The 22467-nt window shown below is 47.3% G+C and overlaps 1 protein-coding gene across 3 annotated transcripts in view; it reads right to left on the bottom strand.

The window, feature by feature from the left end:
* The window catches only part of RCSD1 (RCSD domain containing 1), a 79058-nt gene that overhangs the window by 13099 nt on the left and 43492 nt on the right, over window positions 1-22467 (bottom strand). For 2 of the 3 annotated variants that reach the window (XM_011933397.1, XM_011933395.1), the window contains exons 2-4: window positions 8685-8786; window positions 6881-6970; window positions 2617-2688 (exon numbers count right to left, since the gene is read on the bottom strand). In XM_011933397.1, the coding sequence (XP_011788787.1) occupies window positions 2617-2688; window positions 6881-6970; window positions 8685-8786 (264 nt within the window). The remainder of the gene's footprint in view (window positions 1-2616; window positions 2689-6880; window positions 6971-8684; window positions 8787-22467) is intronic. The other variant, XM_011933396.1, reaches the window with a different exon arrangement.

The raw sequence follows: 22467 nt of genomic DNA, 5'->3' as shown, positions 1-22467 counted from the left end.
CTGAGTCATGGTAAGAGTTCGAGATATAAAATACGAAAGTTAAATAGCATACGAGCCCAAACCATGTCAAAAAGCAGCATATGAAGCTGGGTGCAGTGGTGTGTGCCTGTAATTCCTGCTACACAGGAGGCTGAGGTGGGAGGATTGCTTAAGCCCAGGAGTCTGAGAGTTTGAGTCCATCCAGGGCAACAAAGCAAAGCAAGGAAAAAAAAAAAAAGCAGTATATGGGGAGTACCCAGGGAAGGATGTGCAGCATAGTTGCTGTGCAGGTTGATGTGCTGGCATGACTGAGAAGGCTTCATGGCAGAGGGGGTTCACTGGACCTTAAAGGAAATGCCCTTCTCTAAATTTCAAGCAGAGAAATTCCCTCTGTAAGAGTGCTTGCAAATAAAATGGATGTTGATAGTCAGCAGAAAAGTTGAACTGTGAATTTTGGACTATCCTAGAAAAGAAAACCCCTAGTTCACAATTCATTCAGTAGAATAGTTAGAAGAAAATCTAGCTGGTGATGCATTTCTCAGCTCTTTCTCCCACATATTCCCAAGAAAGTAAGGTTCCTGTGGGATTTGGCTAAGTTGTCGTTCTATTGCTGACAATCTTAATGAGATTGAACAACTAGACATCCAAACCACATTCTCAAGTTGTTGTGTTTCCCCAAAAGACTCACTAATGCCTGGAAAAAAGGAATGGGTCCAAAACTACAGGGTACAGAACATTTGGTAACTGGTTTCTGGCACTTGAATGAGGACTAGGGTGGGCTGCAGGGAGCCAGAGGTAGGACTCTGGGGCTGCATCCCTCAGCTGGATGCTAGGAGGAGTGCTGGAGTTCTGGGATCCCTTCTGAGAGATCCCTGTTACATATTTAGGAGCCTGCAGCCTCCCAGAGTGACAGGTAGCACCACCCTATTCCTGCAGCCGGGTGGAGGGCTTCTCAGCTTGAATTAAATTTCAGGTAGACACTGCAGAGACCTCCCCACCCTCCACAGGGTAGGCTCATGGCCAGAAACCAGAGATGCTTGCCTTAACCCCCAATCAGGCTGGGATCCAAATCTCTAGGCTCTTGCATGGCTGGGAACTACAGAGGCTGTGGCTATTCGTCTTGACACCCTTGATGCCTTCAGAATGAAGTTGGTGAACCAGTGCTCTTAGGTGAGACTAGATGGGAGGCTATGGTGCACAAGAGCCTTGTTCCTTCTCCTGGGTGGTTGGAAAGAGGGTGGGGTAAAAACAGGAGCCTCTCCTACAGCCCCCGCCTGGACATAGCATACCTACCTCTCCTCTGCACTTTAGCTTCTGCCATTCCTCCACGGGGAACATCTTCCTCCCTCCTTTTCAGCCACCCATCCCTTAAGGACGGGCTCAGGACAAAGGTGTTTCATAAGACATTCATTAATTACTCTGGCCCACTCCACTCTCTTCTTGCTCTGAAATTCTAGAATGGTGGGTCTCACCTGGGGTCGGAGATGGGAGACGATTTTGCCCCCAGGGGACATTTGACAATGTCTAGAGACATTTTTCATTGTCACAACTTGTTGGAGAGTGCTACTGGCATCAGTGGGTAGGACCAGGGATGCTGCTAAACATCTTGCAGGGCACAGGACAGCCCCTGCCACAACACTATCCAGCTCGAGTAGTACCAAGGCTGAGAAACCCTGGTCTCGAGCAGCAGGAGCTGGGCAGTGACCCGCAGTGGACATCTCTGGCATTAGCTCCTTTTATTGTATCACCTGTGAAAGCTCTGTCTCCACAAGACTATGAGCTCAGGGCCAGTGTCTTCTGCTTAATTACAGTCCCAGGGAGCCAACCAGCCCTGGGCATCGTGGGCAAGGGCTCTGGGCACACAGGATTACTGGTGGAGAGGTTGGACAGGATGCTTCCCAAACAACAAATTTGTCCATACTGGTGCAGTGTGCCGCAGCTGAACACCAGCCCTATGCAGGGCTGAAATGGTGTGTGGCTGCATTCAGGCCTTGGGAGCGAGGGCTTGGCTATTTCGGAAATGTTTCTTGCAACTATGGTGTCCTTTCCCGTAAGACTTTTTCTTTTTTTTTCTTTTCTTTTTTGGAGACAGGAGCTTGCTCTGTCACTCAGGCTGGAGTGTAGAGAAGCGACCTCTGTTCAATGCAGCCTCAACCTCCTGGGCCCAAGTGATCCTCCCACCTTGGCCCTCAGAGTAGCTGAGACTACAGATGCACATCACCGTGCCTGGCTAATTTTAAAATATTTTGTAGAGATGGTGTCCCACTATGTTGTCCTGGCTGGTCTTGAACTCCTGGGCTCAAGTGATCCTCCAGCCTCAGCCTCCCAAAGAGCTGGGATTATAGGCGAGAGCCCAGTCGCATAAAGACTCTTGAGGCATCCCATTACCCATCAACCCCCACCACTAAATGTCAAATACATGAGTTTATGCTTGATGTGGTCCTTATGTTAATTCTTTTACCTCAGGCAGGGCTGTGAGATCCTCATCGTTTACTGCAATTTGATTACTGGCTGATTATTGGGGCCAATTATCCAGGTGACACATGGGCTACCCGATGAGCCTCAAAGTCATGCAAATTTTGGATAAGATGTGGAATTAGATAAAAGGTAGCAATGGACAATGAATTTTGTACTTACCTGAAGCTTCTCAATCAGAGGCGAGCTCTTGACCTTGAATTTAGGAGGGTGGCTCGCATTGGGTGGTGATTTCTATGGGGCAAATCAACCAAAACAACCAGATAAGTAAGGTGAGGAAAGTGGGGTTCTGGTTGGAACCCAAAAGCCACAGGCAGAAGGAGAAGAGAAGCTGGTGTTGCCACTTTCTCATTAGTTCAGTAGCCCACATGCCTCATCAGGGCCTGGGTGACGTGGACCTTCCCTCCCCTCCCTCCCTCATCCCACCACAGCAAGATCTTCCAATTAGATCAGAGAAGTCAGCACCGACGTCCTCAATACAGAAGGTCTCTCCCAGGAAGAGCGGCTTCATTGTCGTTATGAGGGAAAACTCTGTCTGAGCAAGATCTTCACCTCATGACCTTCAACACTGTGAATCAACAATTTGGGGAATTTCAAAGATAAAGGGCAAAAATGACCATCTTGTTTGTCACACACACAACAAGAAACTAGACCAGGATGACAGAGGTATGACTGGAATTCCTCCCTGGACCCAGTGATATTTTGGAAAATTCCATCGATGGCATGATTTATAAATTATGATTTTCCAAAATGTTGAATATTCTTTTTTTTCTTCTTTTTTCCTTTTTTTGAGACGGAGTCCTGCTTGTTGCCCAAGCTGGCGTGCAGTGGTGCAATCTTGGCTCACTGCAACCTCCGCCTCCTGGGTTCAAGCAATTCTCCTGTCTCTGCCTCCCAAGTAGCTGGAATTACAGGCATGCACCACCATGCCCAGCTAGTTTTTGTATTTTTAGTAGAGACAGGGTTCCACCATGTTGGCCAGGCTGCTTTCGAACTCCTGACCTCAGGTGATCCACCCATCCCGGCATCCCAAAGTGCTGGGATTATAGGCGTGAGCCACCGTGCCCAGCCTGAATATTCTTTTTAATCAAGTAAACATTTACTACGTTCCAGACATTGTATGGGTCATAGAAAGATGAGCATGATTCAGTCTCGGCCGCAGGAGCAGTCTGTGGCTAATGCGTGTGCTACATAATCATACGTATTCTCTGTTAGTTGTAGATATTTTTGTGATGAATGTATGCCAGGAATCTTGTCTGCTTTTGGGATCTATATCACGTAAAAATATTAACTCTGTGTTTTGTGTAAAATCCCCACAAATATGTGGGAATGGTGACAGTGATAGGATGATGATGAAGAAAAGGAAGAGGATGGCTTCCGTGTGGTTGGACAGAGGCCAAGGCAAAGAAAGGATCTCCCGATAGTTTGGAGACCAATGTGTATGACCTGCTCCTTGACCCCATGTACTAATTTACCTGAACCATAAGAAGAAGAACTACACTGATCTCTTAGAAAGACTCTGAGATATTTATGATGTGAGATGATTGTTATTTTAGGGAGGGAAGAAGGGAGGCTCACTCAACTGAACTGCTCGTGATCTTTTCACAGCCCAAAACCAAGGGAGAGCATGGGCTGTACTCACGGGATCCCCACTCCTTCTAATTCTAATTTTGGCAGGAGCCAGATGATGCCCCTGGCTTCAGCCTCCTCTACCAAGATGCAGCTGGGCAGGAATAAATGATTCTAAGGACTCCCGCTGCCTCTGCCTCCATGTGTCTTCAATGTCGGGTATTTTCCTACAGCAGTCTTTCAAGAAGCTTTTTATCTAGGACGAGTATAAAGAGCTTCCAGCTCCAGTGGAAGTGTCCTTAGTTTCTGTGCTTTACAGGGAAATTTCAGATGGGCTGGGGTTTTCAGAGAAACTTTTAGAAACTGTAGCAACAATTTTGCTGATAAAGCTCACTTCACGTAATACTATGAGTTCTTCGCTTCCCCAGCTGACCACTGTCTTCTGAAATCTGTGGAAATTCAGTGGACTCTGCCCCTTAACCACAGTATAGTACTGGGGACCCAGCTGATGCTCCGTTAAAACCCTATTGATTTGAGTTGCAAAGCAGAAAGAATCCAAAATAACCTCTAGTGCAGTTCCTAGAAATGACAGCAGGTGGCATCATTTCCTTTACGGTTTAACAAGGGGCTTCAGGCAAGTGGCTGAGACTAGTAATCGGTCGAGAAAAACCAGCTTTCCATCCCTATATATGTATATATATAGATGTATTTACATGACAGTCTTACCACGTCTAGAAACTACGGACTAATTTTCAGATGGGAATGCTTTTCAGCCTTTTCTGAGTAGAGGAGGCAGGATCTGTGGCTGCATTAAACACCCTTTTGGCTGGTTCTTCTAGAGAGGGGTAACTCTTGGTCACCCTGCCATCAGGAGGGGTCCTGCAGTCAGCAGGTGCTGTCAGGGGGCTGACCCCACTGTCTCAGACCTGAGCAAGCATAGCGGGGCAGGGATGAAATTTCTGGCACTGTGCACTGGGAACCGAGGGGTAGCCTGACCGGGGCCCTCCCTGCAGGCCCCCAGGGTTTCCAGCATTAGGACCTCTGCAGGTTGAGCTACAGAAGTTTGGAAGGAGAAATTGTGGACAGCAGCCTCCAATTAGCTCTGCAAGACAGAGCTGGCTGCTCATTTTATTTCTACGTGAATTTGAAGGCCACAAAAAGTCATTGATCCCTGGAAGTAGTGTCCTGTTAATGTGCAAGCAGCTTGTCATTCCAGGCAGGACTTTCTAAAATCCACCCTTGGACTTATCCAGCCTTTGGCCATTATAAGCCATTTAACTTCTGGGTGATGTGCCCCATGGGGTGAAACCTGTGAATGCATTTCCACAGAGCTGCCAGGATGGAGCTATTTAACCCAATCACTAGCCTAACTCCCTCTGCTTTTACTCCAGGGGATAAAACTTCCCTAGCTAGCCTCCCTGATCTAGCTGGTTAGTGTTTTTGCCCTCATTTCACAAATAAGAAAACAGATTCGGTATGATGCGGTGACTTCTCCTGGGCCAAGCCCGGGCTATCAGGGGGAAGCCTCACATTAAGCTCTGAGTGACCATAGCCTCAGCCCATTGCACAGCAGCAGAGACACCGAGCCCAGAGGATGAGGGTTACAAGGAGAAGCTGATCCTCTGGAAAGAGAAGTTGTTGGTATGTGTTTGGTTACAGCATTGGCTGATGACCCCATAAAGCCACAGAATCATATTGTTGGTACTTGAAGAGACCCAAGGAAAACCTCAATGTTTTTCAACTGTGCTCCTTGGGGTTATCATCCCAGAATAAGACCCTTGTTCAGTGGGGAGAGAGTATTCTGAGAGCATTTGGGCCTCCAGGCCTCCCCTCCCCCATCTCACTTGGCCTGGGCCAGCGATGAGTTTCTGCTTTATCTCGTGGGCTTCTGCTTATAAGCCTTAGGTTGACAAAAAGGCTTGAAAACCATTGATCTACTTCAGCTGTTTCACTTTATAGATGAGAAAATGTAGGCATTAAGATGCTTGCCCAAGTTCACATAGGGGTACCTAACGGCTATTGTTAAGGTGCTGGTCCCCCAAAAAGAAGGAGAGAATAAAGAGGTCGTTGAAAGAGGTTGGGATTCGGGGATGAAATTGTCTTTGGCTTGCTTGCTTTATTTTGGGGTTGGCCTCCCAGGTGAGATGACAGAACACGCAAATCCATTTCTGGCAGAGACCATGACCACAGTGAAGGTTCATGGGTTGCTGGCATAAGGTGTGGAGAAGACACTCCTGCAGCTACAATTAGATAAATATAGATAGTAGAATATGCAGGCTAAGAACCTATTACTGGCTATGATCTATGATACCAGAGCCTTTATTATGGTGGTAACACTGGCTATTTATATCTGAGAGCAACGAGGCCTCCTGTGTGCTCTGGTTTTCTTCCAGTGATCTTGAACAATAGCCAGGCTTTACAAGGATGTTGCAGAACCACGGGGTTTTCTCACGCTTCCGTCCTGCCCCCACGTAATTGTAGCCCCCTTTCCAGGTCCCTTCTCCACACCTTATTCCAAGATCATCTAAGTCAGACCTGGGAATAAAACAGAACGTTCCTGGCTCCTGAATTGGGTCTGTTAATAATATATGACCCATTCTCTTTGCTAAAATTCTCAGGCTTGGAAAATAGTGTTCCTATCCTTGACAAATCATAAAGGAGCCTCAGTAAAAAGGAGCAGGGAGGAACCTAGTCTTCAAAGTAAAGGATTTAGGAAACATTTAAGAGGAGATTCACTCTGAAATGGAGACATTCCCTGCATAGAGTCTGAGCTTTAAAGTATGAGTTTGGTGCCCCTCCTCCAAGAAGGGGATAGAACCCCTCACAGTGTCATCTGAGCCCCAACAGCAGCACTTACCTCCTCACCATTCTGGCCCAGCTCTACCTTGGGGGGGAACAGGGGGAGGGAACAGGGCGGTTTCCTTCGGGTTGGTTTACTGGCTGGTGTCTGGAGGGAGGGCGACAGACAGACACACAGAGAAAAAGAGAGCACTGATCAGGCAACAGGGAGGAAGAGCAAGGAAGTGGAAACTGGTTTCTGGAAGGTTTAGGGATTTAGGAATGTTAGGATGTTAGGGAAGTGTAGGAATATTTAAGAATGGAGGAAGGGAACTGCGTGTCTTTGGGACAGCCCGCTTACTATTTAAATTAATTCTCTTTACCATCTACCCATTTTGACTTCGATCCTCTCGGCTCCGTTTCCTTTCCTGCTAGAACGTCCTCTTTTACTTGAGATTCACTGACCTGAGTCACATTCAGTTTTCAGACAGTGCCAGCACCTGAGATCAATGCTGTCTTCTTTATCCTTTATGACATGCCTATACTGTCTAGAAATTATGAACCTTATTTTTCAGATGGGAAAACAAAACCCCAAAATAGTGCACTTAAAAACGCAAAGCAATGCCGGGCGCGGTGGCTCAAGCCTGTAATCCCAGCACTTTGGGAGGCCGAGACGGGCGGATCACGAGGTCAGGAGATCAAGACCATCCTGGCTAACATGGTGAAACCCCGTCTCTACTAAAAATACAAAAAACTAGCCGGGCGAGGTGGCAGCGCCTGTAGTCCCAGCTACTCGGGAGGCTGAGGCAGGAGAATGGCATGAACCCAGGAGGTGGAGCTTGCAGTGAGCTGAGATCTGGCCACAGCACTCCAGCCTGGGTGACAGAGCAAGACTCCGTCTCAAAAAAAAAAAAAAAAAAAACGCAAAGCAAATAAGTACTCACTTGCCCCAAGGGGCCATGATAGATTTCTCTCCACCTTGGGGCACCCTTCCCTCACCTCACTTTGTATGTAGGTATGTATTTATTTATTTTGACACTGAGTTTCACTCTTGTTGCCCAGGCTGGAGTGCACGATCTTGGCTCACTGCAACTTCCGCCTCCCAGATTCAAGCGATTCTCCTGCCTTATTACAGGCATGCGCCACCACGCCCCGCTAATTTTGTATTTTTAGTAGAGACGAGGTTTCTCCATGTTGGTCAGGCTGGTTGCGAACTCCCAACCTTAAGTGATCCGCCCGCCTTGGCCTCCCAAAGTGCTGAAATTACAGTGGTGAGCCACCGTGCCTGGCCCTGTCATCTCACTTCTAATGAGCTTCTCATACTGCATGACTCAAGAAAATCTAGCCCAAGTCTCTCCAAAGTTAAGACCCTCCCTTGTCACACTTTCTACTACTGGTCACTGGACGCTCTTCCTTCCTGATCCCTGGTTTCCCGTCTGAATGTGCTTTCCTTCAAGTCCTCTCTTCTTTCTTAATTCTCAGTTTGCAGTCTGCCCCAGCCTTGCCTTGCTCTGGCTACGGGGCAGGAGCTGGCTGTAGGAACTTCTTTGTTCTGACCCCAGTCCAGGCCTGGCACAGCTGTGTGGAATCTAAGTCTGTATAGATGGATGATCAAGATGGAAATGGATACGGATGCCCATCTCTGCCCTGTGTCTCATCCCTCCTGGCCAGAGTGCAAGCCTCACCCTGGTAGGGACAGATTCTACCCAGGCACAGCAGCCATGAGACATTCCTCACATTCAGAGAAACCCCTCCAGCCCCTGGCTTCTCTTCCTAATTTGGTAACTCCCTAGCCTCCTCCCTCCCTCTCTGCTGGGCCTGACCAGGTTTCCCCTTCCTCCCGCCCTCTGCCGAAGAGGCTGCTCTGAAGCCGCCTGACTCACCTCCTTGGCTGCAGCCGCCTGCTCCCTAAACCGCCCGGCCAGCTGGGCCACCGAGGGGGACGCTGAATTGTCCACATTGGCATTGGTCTCTGCCGGTCGTTCCTGGCAAATCGAGGAGAAGCAACAGTTTGTCAGCAAATGGGTACCAGACGCCATGCAAGGCACTTGTTTTGTGGCCACAAGCAGGAATGCTGTGACAATGAGGTATTTTAACAGCATTATCCAACTGGCTCCTGCATTCAAGGACTTAAAAAATTCGGTCAACCACATTTGGTGAACATCTACAATGCTCTTAGCCCTGGGTGTGGCTTTGGGGACCTGGAGACAAACAAAACCTGGTTCTGTCCTGGAGGGGCACCCAGGGATCTTAGAGGCAGTACAGGTCCAATTTTCTCATTCCTCAAAGACCCCACCGGCAAAGGACAATGTCTGCGACAGTGTACGAGTCTCCTTACCTCCTGAACGAGGGTGAGCAAATGCCCTTTACTGAACTTGAAACACATATGTATGTGTCTTGTGTTCCCTAGTTGAGTGCCATGGGTAAAGAAGTGTTCAGTAAATATTTGTGGAATTAATAAATTAGTGGCATGAGAGCAGATAGCACTGTGGATGGGAGCCAAACTGCCTGGATTCAGGTACTGACTTGCTCCATCTCTTACCAGCTTGGGGACCTGGGGCAAGCTTAACCTTTCTGCGCCTTGACCAGGATGGTTGTAGCGCATCAGTTGTTTTGTGGATTAAATGATTTGCTATATACCCAGAGTGGTGGGACAAGGCCTGGCACGTCGCAAGTGCTTTGGAAGGGTGGTTGTTATTGTTACTGGCAATGAGTCTTGCCTCCAGCGCGGTCATCAGTTTACCGCGGCTGTCCCTCCATTGAGGTGCCTCCAGGTTCCCTGAAGAGGCCAAGATGCACCCCAGGACACCATTTATTCTCATGTACTGTTTGTCACCAAGACACACAGTAAGTCGGTGACGCTGGAAATGGCGGGTTCATTTCTGTCTTGTTATAGGAGGCCTACATAACCACTTGGTTTGAATCAGATTTTTTACATGTCCAGTCCCAGAGACGTTAGATTTTTGTCTTTTGTCACCACGATGGCAGCATTTCTTACACAGACTTCGAACTCCCCCGTCACTTCCCCTCCTCACTTCTAGTCTGAAAATGGGAGGATTTGGGCAGTAGTTTGTCTGAGAAAATCCATCTCTGCCTTTCCCTGGCTCTTGTGGTCTACAAAAACAAGGGATGCTTCCTTCCAGCAGCGAGCTTACTCGCTTGTACACACACAGACACACACACACACACACACACACACACACACTTCCTTGGCCCTCCTTTTGTGCTGAAAGTGGTATCTCCGAGCTTTCTTATTTGGGTGCTCCCTTCAAAGTAAATAACTTTAGTCATTCTAAGATGCTGTCCCCTTGGAGCAAAGGAGGTGCAGATCTCCTCACCTCCCACCCACTTCCAGCAGGGAAGTCAAGTTAATGGGGTAAAGCTTTGAGAAGAAGGCTTTGACAGGCCGGGCACAGTGGCTCACACCTGTAATCCCAGCACGTTGAGAGGCTGAGGCAGGTGGATCACTTGAGGTCAGGAGTTCAAGACCAGTCTGGCCAACATGGTGAAACCCCATCTCTACTAAAAATACAAAATTAGCTGGGTGTGGTGGTGTGTGCCTGTAATCTCAGCTACTTGGGAGGCTGAGGCAGGAGAATCACTTGAACCTGGGAGGCGGAGGTTCCCAGTGAGCCGAGATGGTGCCATTGCACTCCAGACTGGGCAACAGAGTGAGACTCCATCTCAAAACAAAACAAAACAAAAAAGGCTTCGTTTAGGGATTTGAAGGAACTGCTGGGGCCATGGACTTTCCGATCTGTGAATGGCTGTTCTGGAGGAAAAGACAGGTACCCCTTTACTGTGGGTTGCTCTAATTCAAGCTCATCTCCATCCCAGCCTAAACACCAAATGCTGATTTCACATAAAGATATAAAAGGAATCACCTCTATTCAAGATGCCAGATTTCCCCATGATGCTGGGGGAAAACCGGGGAGTGCAAGGCCCCACCCTGATGAGTTCCTCACTGGGGAGGGCTCCTAGACCTGACCCGTTTTACCCTCACACTTGCCAGAGAATGGAACAGCGAAGAGAGGCTTGGGACAGTGTGTGATTAATTGAGCTGTTCTTGGCAAAGACGCTGGCTGATTGGTTTGTCCATCTGTCTAACTTCCTGCCCACATCACAGATCAGTCTCTCTGTCCCCTGCTATTTACGCTTGGGTCCTGCTGACAGTGCGCTTTACCTCAGCTTCAAAGGCGCCAATCACTGGTGGAGCAGGAAGATAAATTCCAGTTAAAAATAGAGCTGTATAGGAATCAAAAGCTCCTCCCTTACTTCCCTGTCTCAAACTGGCCTTGGCAAGGGGCTCAGAAGTGAGAGAACTCTGAGGCTTCTGGAAGCATTTAGGGCTTAAAAGTTGGGTTGAAGGAAAGATTCTAATACCTCTGAGTTTGTTTTCCTGGAGCCTAGTGAATGGGTTTTCTTTAGACTAAGGACTCCAGAGCTTGTTAAAGCTTGGCAGATCCTCTCACCATCAGCTCCTCTCCAGACACTTCCCATCCTCTTTTGTGGAAGACTGACTGATTATTACCGTCTGCCCTCTGGGCACATTAAACCCAGAGAAGGCAAGTGACAGCCAGAGTCACACAGGACAGACCAAACAGGATAATCTGTGAAACATCTGACTCCAACTCCTGAGACTCCAGTAATGGACATCGGTTAAGTAGCATCGTTTGTGAAAGTGCCTTGGCAACTGTAAAGTGCTATACAAATCTCAACATTATTATTAGCCTCTGAGTTGCATAGGTGCAGTGGAAGAAGCGTGGTCTTCGGGATGAATCGGGGCTGGCAGCTCAGCCTGTTTGACGCTTGCCCTGGATTTCTGCCTTGCAATTCTGGCAGGTACAGCTGCTAACCCCACTGCAGTGTGCTCAGTGCCACACCACCTCAGCCATGGGCCAGGAGCTCTTCACGGCAGTCTTGCTAAGGCCATACCCTCACCTTGACTGTTAGGTCTGAAAACTTCAGTTTCTCTACCTATTCCCAGACTTTCCTAAGACACCTTTAGCCTCTCTGGATTAAAAGTTCTTTCTCTGTTCCTGTGATGTCCATAAAGCACTTAGCACAGAGCCTGAAACATAGCAGGTGCTTGGCTGGGCACAGTAGCTCATGCCTGGAATCCCAGCATTTTGGGAGTCCAAGGCAGGAGGATCTCTTGACCTCAGGAGTTCGAGACCAGACTGGGAAATAAAGAGATACCCCATCTGTATATAATATTAGCCTAGTGTGATGGCTTGTGCCTATGGTCCCAGCTACTGAGGAGGCTGAGGAGAGAGGATGGCTTGGGCCCAGGTAGTCAAGGCTGCAGTAAATCATGCTCATGTCACTGCACTACTGCACTCCCGCCTGGGCAACAGAGACTCTGCCTCAAAAAAAAAAAAAAAAAAAAGTGCTCATCTAAGGTTGGTTTCTTCCTCCTCATTCCATCCGACCTGGTCTGTTGGTGTCAGGACCTGGGCACCTGCTGCCAGAGTCACTGACACCCTCAACTCACCCCCGCTGACCATACCCAGATTAAGTCCCTCCCCTGCCAGCACCTACCCTCTAGGTCTTGGTCACTGCCTTGACTTTAGCTTGTCCTTTCTTCTTGGGCCATTTTCCATGTCTTAGATCTGTTTTCTGTACTCATCTCCCTTTGGGCCCTGCTTTAGCTCACACTTGTCTTTACAGATCGCAGGCCTGCACTCCATCTTCCCCGGCCCAGGCCTTGCTTATGAAGCCCTCCCTGCTACCTTCCAGCTGGGCCGTGCCGGGTAACTCGGAAACCATGCCTTTGGTTACTGTCTGGTCTGACTTTGCCAAGGCCAGGAGAAAATCACCTCTGGTGTTTACTTTCTATTTCTATGGGACTTTCTTCTGAGAACTGAGGAGCCCCTTTGTCTGGACAGCATGGAACTTCCCCTCTGCTGTTGCTATGTTGCGTAAACACAATTTGGATGCTGCTGACCATCCACATAATGAGACCTTTATGTACAGGCCAGACTAGGCTCTACCTGCTTCCCAGGCTCTGCCCTGTGTCTCCACCCTCTACGCTGGTCCAAGGTCTCAGTATCTCCCAGCCTTTGGGCTATGGTTTAGGGAAACAAGGCACCAGGGAAGGCCTGATCATCTACAGTTTAAGAGAAGATGCAGTGAGACAGCCCAGCGTGGGACTGGAAGAACTATGCTCTTAGCTAAAAGGAAATTTATCTCTCTCACCAGAAATAGGCCAGAGCCCAGAGCCTCAAAGGTCTGAGGTATGTTTGCTTCTTCACTCCTCCAGAACTGAAGGGGATCACCCCTTCCAGTGTGACCATGCTTAAACCATCACTGCGAGAATACCACCATGGAGTCTCTCTGAAATACTGCAATGACTCTAGAATCTTCCTTTATGTCCTTACTTATCCCTAGTTCTTCAATTTATCCCAGTGTTTGACCATTACCATCCGAGGAGGAGGCAAAAGTTTCTGGACTGGGAACCAGGTAGGTCCATTTGACCTACTTGTCTATCAGAGTACCTCCTATGTGAGAGGCACTGTGCTTACAGCCTTCGATATATTTTCTATAATTCTTACCTCTCTAAAAGAGGAAACTGGGGCCCAGAGTTGCTAAGTAACTTACTATTCAAGTCAGTAAGTGCAGGCATGAGAATTTTCTGGATTCCAAAGTTCTAGCTCTTCCCACACCAACATGCTGTACTCACTCTGTACCTTTACTGGAAGAGTTAACTTGCTCAGTCTCTTGTTAATAGACATTTACTGGTCTAGGCCCTGAGATACATCAGTTAACAAGACAGTCCTTGCCCTTCAGAAGTTGCTACTTCAGCAATAAACAGGCACACAGCGAAACCACAAGATACTTTGTTATATTCTGTGAAGAAAATAAAACAGGGCACTTATTTTATGGGAATGTGAGAAGACATCTCTGAAGAGAGAGCACATGAGTTGAATCCCAGTTGGGGAAAAGAGAAGAGGAAAATTGTTCTGAGCAGAAGCACAGACAGAAACAAAGGTTGAGGGGCAGAGAAAAGAGAAGGGTGGCAGGGACAAGAAGGGGCGGGAAGAAGCGAGAGGTGGTGTGAGGCCAGCTACATTGGGCCTCATGGACCAGAGCACGCAGTTTGTGTTTTATCTTGAGCCAGCGGGATGTCATTTGGAGGGTTTCAAGGAGGGATGTGACCTGAATCACACATCAAGGGGCTGTCTGTGGAGGAGGGACAGGATTGGAAGCGGGTGAGCAGAGGCAGGTGCTGGCGGCAGTCCAGCTGAGAGTGGGTGAGGGAGTGAACCGGACTTGTGCAGGGGGATGGGATTTGAAGGTCAGGCTGCCAGGAATTACCAATGCATGGGTGTGAGCAAGGGAAAGAGAAGAATCATGGATGACTCCTGAGGGTTTGACTTGGATAACAGGATGCATGGGGTATTTGCTTCTGGGTTGGAAAGCCATGTTGGGGAGAGAGGAGTGGGTGGGGCTAGGTGGGCAATGAATAGTTCTTTCTTGGTCCTGAAAGTCTGACATGTCTATTAGACGTCTAAGTGGAGATGCAGTGCAGGAGGTTAAATATATACCCAAGTCTGGAGTTCAGAGAAGTGTTTCAGGCCAGAAACCAAACTTGGAGAGTCACTAGCTAGAGATGGTAGTTGATGTTACAGGACTGCATAAAGTCAGAGGAAATGGAGAATAGGGAAGAGAAGAGGCCCAAAGACTGAGGTCTGGGTTGTCTCCTTAGTCACCCTAATCTGCCTTTCATTCTCAATGTGAGGGGACTGGTCCTGTTATTCCAGTGGGAGCCTGGAGGGCATTTTGGTGTAGAATGCAGATGGGATGGGCTTGAAAGGAAAATAAACCTCAGACCCCAAAATCACTAAGCCAAAGGGAAAAGTCAAGCTGTGAAATGCATCAGGCAAATCTGCCTCCCACTTTATTCCTGATTAAGATAGACAAAGATTAAAAAGCCACATAACCCCCTCATAATTTTCCCACTAGAAAATTCCTTGTGGCCCCAAGGTATTTACCCTAAAACAGTTTTGTTGAATTTTACCGTGATAATGTAAATTAATAGCTTATCTTCCCAGGTGTGGGACAAAGGACAGAACTCTAAGTCACTCTCCTGCTCACCTGAGACAAATTCATATCTGATTGCTTCCTCTGATGTAAAAATGCAGATTCACTGAGCTATGGAGGCAATAGGTAGACTGTTTCCTCTACTCATCTCTCACATGTAAATTGTGTATCTGGTGAAAGGCTGATCAAAGTCTGAAAAGAATGCAACCATTTATCTCTTATCTACTCACACCTTTTTAAAATTTCTTCCTCTTTCCCCAATGTTCATCCTTTCCTCTTTAAATATGAAAGCCCTCAACATCATCTTTAGAGAAAGGCACAGACCTGCCTCCTAGGGGTACATCCTTAACTTTGGCAAAATAAACTTTCTAAATAAAGACCTATCTCAGATACTTTTGGTTTACATGGGTTAGGGCCAGAAGATTTCTTTGGCTAAAGTGATAGAGGGTAAGAAATCCTGAATGTCATTCGTGAATATTGCGTGCCCCATCCATATTATTGAGTCATTTAATCATCCCTTCCTGAGCATCTGTAGACACTGTAAAATGCATTGGGGTAACCGTGATGGCCCTCAAGGGGTGAACAGACTTTTTCAGGGGTGGGAAGAATACAGAAAGGTAAAGAACGGCAAGAAATAGATAATGTAGAGGAACTGAAACAAGTGTATATCAACAAATACATGTAATCAGATATTTCACACAAAACCAAAAAAGTCCCAGATGTCCCCTACCTAACCACTTGTAGACTTTAAGGATCTGAAAATGGCAGGTCCTTGGCCTCTGCAACTGGCTCCCAGGGAAAATCCCACCTGAGGTGCTCCACTCACACAAAGGATCCACACACAGGCACTGACCCTGGGAGTGTGTCCCCGTTTGGAACCTCCAGGGCTTCCCATTTGCTCCCAGGACTTGGCATTGTCACCCAATAGTCCAGATAGGGTTTAGTCATCCTCACACTGTAGGGAACAGTCCTGGCTGCTTCAGTGGTTTTAAAATCAGCATAGTTCACAGCCGCTGGTGCCTGGGACGGTCCTCCAGGTCGGGGTCTGTGGGTTTAGTAGTGATTGCTAGTGTCTGGGCAAATGCCCAGGTGCCAGCAGGGAACCACAGAGGGGAGGGAGATGTTCATCAAGAATGCCATTGCAGTGACAGTATTTTATCAGTGTAATATGGGAGATGATGGTGGGAAATTTGTCTCTAAAATGTGTTAACAGTTGTACAAGCATAAAGAAAGAAAAGAAATTATTTTGAGTCTGGTGGGGTTGGGAAAGCACAGAGAACAACAAATTCAGAGTCAGATCTGGATTTCAGTCTCACTTCTGATATATGTTGGGTGTGAACCTCTCTGAGTCTCAATTTCCTTGTTTGTAAATGAGGCCATTAACATCCATCATCCTTTGGTCCAACCCAATATGCAAACACTCATCTTGTTTTCTGGCAGTGGCACCGCCCTTCTTCCATGGATGGCAGGAAGGAGGCTGATGCACTGTCTGCCCTGGAGGGTGCACTATGCATTGAACTGCTCTATGAAGGGAGTAGCACAGAGGTGAGGCTTTGAGCCAGACTGCCTGCGTTCAAATCCCAGCTCTACATTTACTAGTTCTATGGCCTTGGATAAGTTACTTAATTTGTCCATGCCTCAGGCTGCCTATCTGTAAAACGGAATGATGGTGATAGTAGCTATGTTACAGGCTCATTGGAAGGATTTAATGAGTTTTTGTATGTGAAATGCTTAGAACAGGGCCTGGCATGTAGGAAGTGTTTGCTAATTGTTAGCTATTACTGGATGTTGGCTATGGGGCTAGCAGCATTCCTGAATACTCTGAGGGATGTCTAGGCTTGCATCCTGGATGTCTAATCTTCTCCTGTCCTTCCATTGCCTCTTGGATATAGAAGTCCCAGACAGAGCCCCAGCTGGCTAAGATGTGCTCCCTGCTGCTTGCAGCCATTCTTTGCTCAAGAGTGGACCATCTGGACTCAGCCATCTTGGTGGGCTCTTTTATTACTAAGGCAGGAGCTTAACAGACACTCTCACCCCATCCCTGAGCTCATATCATCTATGAGAGATGGATGTGCATGATATCTAGCAATTGAAAAATAAATGCAGCTAAGTTTCACTTTATGGCTTTTAGGGTCTTGACAAGGGTTTTGAATACTCACACATCCCAGCTGTCCAGAGCCCTGGGTCAAGTCAAACAGATGAACCAAAATATCAAGTCCATGTCTGACATGGTTTGGCTGTGTACCCGCCCAAATCTCATCTTGAATTCTAGCTCTCCTAATTCCCATGTTTAATGGAAGGGACCAGGTGGGAGGTAATTTAATTACGGAAGCAGGTCTTTCCCATGCTGTTCTCATGATAGTGAACAAGTCTCACGAGATCTAATGGTTTTATAAAGGGGAGTTCCCCTGCAAAATCTCTCTTGCCTGCTGCTGTGTAGGCCGTGTCTTTGCTTCTCTTTTGCCTTCCACCATGCTTGTGAGGCCTCCCCAGTCATGTGGAACTGTGAGTCCATTAAACCTCTTTCCTTTATAAATTACCCAGTCTTGGGTATGCCTTTTTTTTGTTTGTTTTGTTTTTTTGAGATGGAGTCTCACTCTGTCACCCAGGCTGGAGTGCAGTGGTGTGATCTCAGCTCACAGCAACCTCCACCTCCCAGGTTCAAGCGGCTGTCCTGCCTCAGCCTCCCAAGTAGCTGAGACCACAGGCACATGCCACCATGCCCAGCTAGCTAATTTTCTGTATTTTTAGTAGAGATGGGGTTTCACTGGTTAGCCAGGATGGTTTTGATCTCCTGACCTTGTGAGGTTCACCCACCTCAGCCTCCCAAAGTGTGGGATTACAGGCGTGAGCCACCGTGCCTGGCCGGATATGTCTTTATTAGCAGTGTGAGAACAGACTAAATACAATGTCCACTCACTGACAAATGGAGAAACAAAATGTGGCACAGCCACACAGTGGAATATTTTTCACCTATAAAAATGAATGAAGCTCTAATATATAGTAAATGTGATGAACCTTGAAAACATTATGCTAAGTGAAAGAAGCCCATCACAAAAGACCACATATTATGTGATTCCATTGTTATGAAATGTCCAGAATAGGCAAATTCAGAGAGAAAGAAAGTAGATTAATAGTTGCCTGGAGGAGATGGGAAGACAGGAGGTAGGGTGATAGCTAAAGCCTACAGGCTTTCTTCTTTCTCAGTGATGAAAATGTTCTAAAATTAACTGTGGTGGTGGTTGCACAGTCTGTGAATATACCAAAAAGTATTTCATTGTATACTTTAAATAGGTGACTTGTATGTAAATTATATCTCAATAAAACTGTTATTATAAAAATTGTCAAGTTCTTACAGCCAGTCTGTTGGATTGTGGGTAGGAGGGGCCAATGGAGGGAAATTGGCTTTGCTTCCATGTTCGTGACTTCCCTTCCCTCGTGCTCAGCACCCTCCACCCCCAGGCTCAGCCCTTCCCTGCTCCCAGCATGCCTTGCAGCTGCAGACACATCTGAGAAGTCTCTTCCAACCCTCCACTGGGAGGGTTTGTATGTCTGCGAGGAAGACAGAGTGAGTTTCATGTCAAGTACCTGTGAAGGCTCTGGCTTGAGGGGGCACTCAGTCCATGGCTGTTCACTTATTCATTCATTCAGTGAATATTTATTGAACACCTAATGGGCCTGACACTGGTCAGATGTGGGGATATAAAGATGAAGTTTCATGGTCCTAGAGTTCAATGAGCTTCTACTCTAGTTGTCTTTTTTTTTTTTTTTTTCCTTTTTGTGGAGAACGGGGTCTCACTGTATTACCCAGGCAGGTTTCGAACTCCTGGGCTTAAGCTATCCTCCCGCCTCTGCCTCCCTGAGAGCTGGGATTACAGGCGTGAGCCACCGCGCCCGGCCGCTTCTACTCTAGTTAAAGGCAGACTTGTAATAAAACTATCAGAATGAAAACAGGCCATTGCTGCAATTGGGACATGCATAACACTGCAATGGAAGCTCAGGAGAAGGGGTACTTAACCTGCTTAGGTGAATCAGGGAACGCTTCACAGAGGAAATGATGCTTACGCAGAGTCTTGAAGGACAAATAACAGCTTGCTAGGGGAGAAGGTGGGCATGAGGGGAGAAGGAGGAAGGCATGTTGTAGGCACAGGGGCTGGCTGGTACATGCAAAGTGTCAAAAGCATGGAAGAGCATGGTGTCTATGGGAAACTTTAGTTCGCTATGGTCTAAGCAAAAAGAAAGGTAGAGAAATTGAAAGACGTGGCTTGTCCAGAGTAAAACATATACAAGTTATAATTCAAGCTCCAGAACTTATTAGCTATATAGATGACCTTGGGCAAGTCACTTGATTTCTTGAGTCTCAGTTTCAACATCTGTAAAATCAGGTGGGCAATCCCTGTGTCACTGTGTGGTGATGAGGAGTAGCTAAGATGATAGCAGCCAATCCCTGTGTCACTGTGTGGTGATGAGGAGTATCTAAGATGATAGCAGCCGTCATAGCCACCACACACCGTGAGCTTCCTCGGTGCCGGCTCATACCTCAAGTGCCCACTAAGCACTTGGGAAGTGCTTGGTGAAAGCAGTTATACTGAGGCTGTGCTACAACATGTGGACTTCATTTCTTAAGCTGGGATGATGAGGAAAGTTACATTATTTGCTATTTAGAAGGATTACCTGGAAGCAGATAGGTATCAATCTATGTTTCAATCCATTCTGAAAACCTTGGGCAAAGGGAGGGAATCTGCTGCGACTCTTTTAAGGCAGTGCTATTAAAAGGGAATTTGTCATGTCTTCTTCCTCCTCTTTTTCTTCTCCTTCTCTTCTTCTTACAATTATGCTTATTGCTATCATTCATATGCTCTCCCATTGCCTAATGCAGGGAGCTTTCAGAGGCTTGCTGGTAAGAATGCAAGGTTAGTCCTGAGCATCATCTTGGATCTGTCTCTTTCCTGAGTGTCAGCTCACATGAGCTCTTGCAGTCTCAGCCTCCTCATCTGGAAAATGGGATCCTAACACCTGCCTTACCTACCCCAACTATCATGGGATAGTTGTGAGGCTCTAAAGACACAATGAATGAAAGCACCCTGGATGAGACATACACAGAGAAGGACAGGATGAGTACGGTCTACACCTCTGGAGTTTATGGCCTACTGTGGAACAGGGACAATAAAGCAAGTATGTAAAGTATGATAAGGTCAGTCAGTATGGTAGCAGAATAACGGCCCTCAAAGATGTCCATATCCTAATCCCTGGAACCTGTGAATATGTTAGATTAACCGGCAATGAGGAATTAAGGTTACAGATGGAATTAACGCTGCCAATCAGCTGACTGGATTACTTGGTGGGTCCCATATTATCACAAGGGCCCTTAAAAGTGAGAGGATGGCAGGAGAGTGAGAGCCAGAGTGATGGGAGGCAAGAAAGACTCTACCCACCATTGCTGTCTTTGAAGATGGAGGAAGGAGCCACAAACCAGCAAAGGCAGGCAACCTCTAGAAGCTGAAAAAGGCAAGAAAATGGTTTCTTCCCTAGACCCTTCAGAAGAAATGCAGCCCTGCTAAAAACTTGATTGTAGTCCATCTTGAGCTTTTGACTTCCAGAACTCTAAGATAATAAGTTCATACAGTGCAAGCCACTAAGTTGGTGGACATTTGTTACAGCAGCCATAGGAAACTAATAGGGTCAGCGGGTCAAGTATTTGCAAACACCCACAATGTGTTCTGAGTTCTGAGAACATAGTGGGGAAGAAGAGAAAGTCACTGCTTATCACTGGAGCTCACATGCCAGTGGAGAGAGCTAGCTAAGATTTCCAGGAGGAAGTAACAAACTGGCCAAGCCTGAAGAGTAAATACAGTTGGTCATTCTCATGAGGGAGCTGCACAGGTGAGGAGTTCAAGGCCGGGGAAGCCTCAGGGAATGACAAGTTCTGTCATGTAGGCATGCGTGCAAGATGAGGCCAGAGCATGAAAGGCTGCCTAAGTTGGGACTCTGGCCTAAGGGCCATCTGAGGTCACTGGCGGGTTCTAAGCAAAAGGCAAAACCACAGATTCATTTTTGCAAGATGCCTATGGTTGCAGGGTAAGAAATGTGTGGGCTGGGGGTCAGGAGTGGGCTTCAGGGGTGGAGAGCCCAGTCTAGAGGCGACTGCCACTGTCATGGAAGGTAAAAAATGAGCAAGTTGGCAACTATGCCACCTCCTGCAGAAGGTGGCAGAAGATCTTTTTATTGGGCTGAGTTTCTTGTGGGGTCTGGATCTGCCAAGGGAACTGGGAGCTGCATTTGGGAAGAGTGAGTGTGGAGGAGAGCAGGAGCAAGGAGAGCTGAGAAATGGATAAGGGCTGGCCCCTTCTGAGGTGAAATGGCAAGAAAGAAAGAACCTCTGGCAATGGGATGGCTGAAAGGACTGTGAGGATTAGGATCTCAAATGCTTGATTTAGAATTGTTAGCTGTGTGGTGTCAGCATGACCTCTTCCTACAATCTTCAGACCTTCAGTAAAAGTTGAACTGTGTGCAGCAGCCTTTTTATTTGTGGGTGCTTTTTAGACCTGTAGAGTGAGAATCAAGAGCGTAGTCCACATTTAGGGGAGTAAAAGAATAGCTTCAAGATGTGGAGTTTATTGAATGAACTACTCAGTAGATATTAATGAGGCTCAGAACATGCCAGACCCTAGGCCAGGCTCCAGAGATTCATCAGAGCAGAGCAGAGCAGATGAGGCTCCCTCCTTATAGGAGAATGGAGAACAGAGATTCAGCAGAGGCAGAAAACTGGGCCCAGGGGTGACCATGAGCAGGCAAGTCCCTCTGAGAATAAATTGAGAACTTAAGGATGGCTTGGATCCACAGGGTTGGAGTCAATATTCTGTTGATTTCAGGAGTCTTTAAAACTAGAGAGGATGATGGCCTGGATGGGGGTATGGTTAGTGGAGGGGAGATTATTGATAGGACTCAAAAGCAATTTAGGAGGAAGGACTGACCAGAATTGGGGACTGACAGTTGGGGACAGGGAGGAGTCAAGATGATGCCCAGATTTCTGGCTCTGGCTTCTGGGTGGAGATGAGTGTCATTTACAGAGAGGGGGAGCTGAGGGGAGAAGTAGGACTGGAGGAGTGCTCAGACAGGGTGAGTTGCCAGAGTGGAGGGCCCAGGGCAGACCCTGAAGCACCTGCTTAGGATTTGTGGTCAGACAAACCTAAGGGTGAATCTTGGCTCAAATTACAAGGTGATGGCAGAGCCTGAAGACAGGGAGGGTGAGCGAAGGCTGCAAAGGAGATGGAGAGGGTGCTGGGATGAAGAGGCAGAAGGCAGCAATGCGTCAGGGAGTTACACATAACCATTTTTGTCGTCTCCTTCCTTTTCCCACCAGCAGGCATGCAGGGGCAGAGGTGCCGATCAAACTCAACCATGTCAGTCTGGCAGCCTCTGAACAGCTTGAGTGTCTTCTTCTTCTTCTTCTTTTTTTTTTCCACAAAGGGGAAGAGCAGGAAAGAAATGTCTCTTCATAGCTGGCATGGGTGATTTAGATGGATTTACTCACCTAGGCCAGCAAGTAAATGTATGATTTGTTACTCTCTAAGGTAAGTTCAGAATCTCCCTGTCATGCACTACTCTGACTCTTTACTGTTG

The sequence above is a fragment of the Colobus angolensis genome, unplaced genomic scaffold (assembly GCF_000951035.1).
Source record: "Colobus angolensis palliatus isolate OR3802 unplaced genomic scaffold, Cang.pa_1.0 Scaffold126, whole genome shotgun sequence".
NCBI classification, from domain to species: domain Eukaryota; kingdom Metazoa; phylum Chordata; class Mammalia; order Primates; family Cercopithecidae; genus Colobus; species Colobus angolensis.
Note: the sequence above shows the minus strand (reverse complement) of the source record. Positions and strands in the feature narration are given on the sequence as shown.